At 36.8% G+C, this 2,254-nt stretch overlaps 1 protein-coding gene across 1 annotated transcript in view; it reads right to left on the reverse strand.

The window, feature by feature from the left end:
* Positions 1-559: 559 nt before the first annotated feature.
* TM2D2 (TM2 domain containing 2) overlaps positions 560-2,254 on the reverse strand; it is a 9,454-nt gene continuing 7,759 nt past the window's right edge. Inside the window, exon 4 of the mRNA XM_011372603.2 lies at positions 560-1,660. Within this exon, the coding sequence (XP_011370905.1) occupies positions 1,447-1,660 (214 nt within the window). The 3' untranslated portion in view covers positions 560-1,446. The remainder of the gene's footprint in view (positions 1,661-2,254) is intronic.

Genomic DNA, 2,254 nt, shown 5'->3' on the forward strand with positions numbered 1-2,254 from the left:
TGTGGTACAGAACTTTCAAGACAGAACAGAATAATGTTGTAACTTTTATACAACTGTCACTACTTAATATAAAAACAATGATCATATTAATCAAGGGTAATAAAGCTGAAACTTTTAGGAAAGCTGTTTAATAATGATAGAGCATACCCAGAGTTATTTTAACTGTGATTCTTGGTATTTAAGTCAATTATTATGAAACTAAACTTTGAACAGTTATTCCTTGATTGTTTCTAGGATCTTAGTTTGACTTATTCATGAAGTCCTCTTTTTACTTTACATTTAACTGTTATTTTCAACTTAGATTGCAAAGGATGGGATCTAAGTTTTAAAAACCATGTTTAATTTAAAATATTTCCTCTATTCCCAGTGATTTGGGAATATGGAAACTTGGTTGTCTCTTTCCCTATGACTGACTGCTGCACCTTACAGTGAGAGCTTCTGGTACTATGCTTATTTTGGTAGAAAACACTCAGTTTCTCTTTGTCCCCATAAATCATATCCTAACTCTGTCCAGCACTCAGTAATAATATCCTTTAAATAAGAGTCTGTTTTTCTGTCCAAGGGCATGAGGCTCCTCACATCCTACTTAATTGTGAAGAATAGTTTTATAGTCACTTATATGAAATGTTTTTTTTTTTTTTTACCAGCCAACAATATGGGCTCTCTAAACTGGTAAATAATACTTTTTAGACAGGAAAATTTTGCCAAGAGGATAGCCTAACTCAGACAGGTATGATACTGTTGGCTTTCAAACCATAACTGGAAATGAAAAAAATTATTTCCTGTATAAATTGCCTCTTAAGCGTAATAATGGTATAACAATAGGGTTTATTAAGAGGGTATTTCACTTCAACCGCCTAGCTTTTAGCAAAACAAATTTAACTTTGATTTTCACTCTTACCTACTGAGAATACCCAAACAGCATTCCAGATTGGCAAAATTTATTCTTCAATTTCAGTTCAGAAAGTTGGAATTTCAGCGTACAGTAAAATCCGTGGCCATTTCTGCTTCTGAAGATTTTCCTTGGTTCAGCTTCAGATTGCCTCTGCATGAAGACTCAGGGTCACGGAAGTTAAAAGGCAAAAATACTATTTGCTCATTCTTTTGGGTCCACTTGCTCCAGAGAACTGAAGATATAGCCATGTACAGAAATAAAGAGCATGGAAACCCTTCCACTAGCTTAGAAGTTAGTCACTAGCCTTTATATTTTATCCATGAAGAAAGATACAAACTTGGTTCACAAAACACTGTTTGCTTGTCATTTCTAGGCTGCAAGGTAAAATCTGAGTTGAAAATCCACAGTCCAAAGAAAGCTTTGTAATCAAATCCACTTTTTCCCCTCCAAAGAGGGTAAGTAATAGTCAGGTCTGATATCAAGGAAGAGTTTTGAGCCTGTAGAGATGAATTCAGAAGACTCGCCTCTCTGGGCCATAACAGTAGCCATTTTTAGTAAACAGTGCACCAATTGCTGCCATCACTTGGCATCAGCCCTCCAGTAATAAGTAATATAAGGTCAACAAACCACCAAATCCCAAGTCCTCCAAGTGTCAACAGCTTCCCTACTGCTGTGCCAGTGTGTCCCAGACAGAAACGATCTACTCCAAAACATCCCAGGAAGAAAGAGTAAAGTAAAGTGGTTATGAAGTAGTGGCCAGTATACCTAGAAGAAAAGGAATTAAAGATGTTTACCACATGAAAATGAAAATACTTAATAATTAATGAAAAGTGAAAAGATGGTATAGCCAGTCCCTCTGTGGCCTCTTACGCCCTTATTGCCCTCTCCCATCCCCCAAAGGAAGATATTAGAGTCTCAAAAGCATATTTGCTAAGATGTGGAGGACTTGTAAGAACAAATATTTAGTTGGACTGCACAAGAAATTACTAAGCACATTAGCACAATAGGCATCCTGGTAGGAGTGGAGTCAGGGCCCCCATTCCTCCCCTGCACAGGCTCTTTTCCTGAGGCTATAGTTCTGAATGCAATTCTCTAACGAAGTGTCTTTCCTTAAACAAACATTCATCTCCATGTACCTTTCCTGCTGTCTTGTGACAACTAAAAATGGGGATGTCTTCATAAAGACTTCTCTCTTACATACTGTGATGGCATGCAATTGCAATGACTCTAACATCATCACTAAACATGGTCATAAACTCTCCATTAGGAAATGGTATAAGTAAATTCTGTGCCTTCAAGCAGAATTTATAGAAATAACCCTAATCCTTTAAGATAAACTGATTTTCAGGGAGAGACCCA

This window comes from Pteropus vampyrus, unplaced genomic scaffold (genome assembly GCF_000151845.1).
Source record: "Pteropus vampyrus isolate Shadow unplaced genomic scaffold, Pvam_2.0 Scaffold8, whole genome shotgun sequence".
Lineage (NCBI taxonomy): Eukaryota > Metazoa > Chordata > Mammalia > Chiroptera > Pteropodidae > Pteropus > Pteropus vampyrus.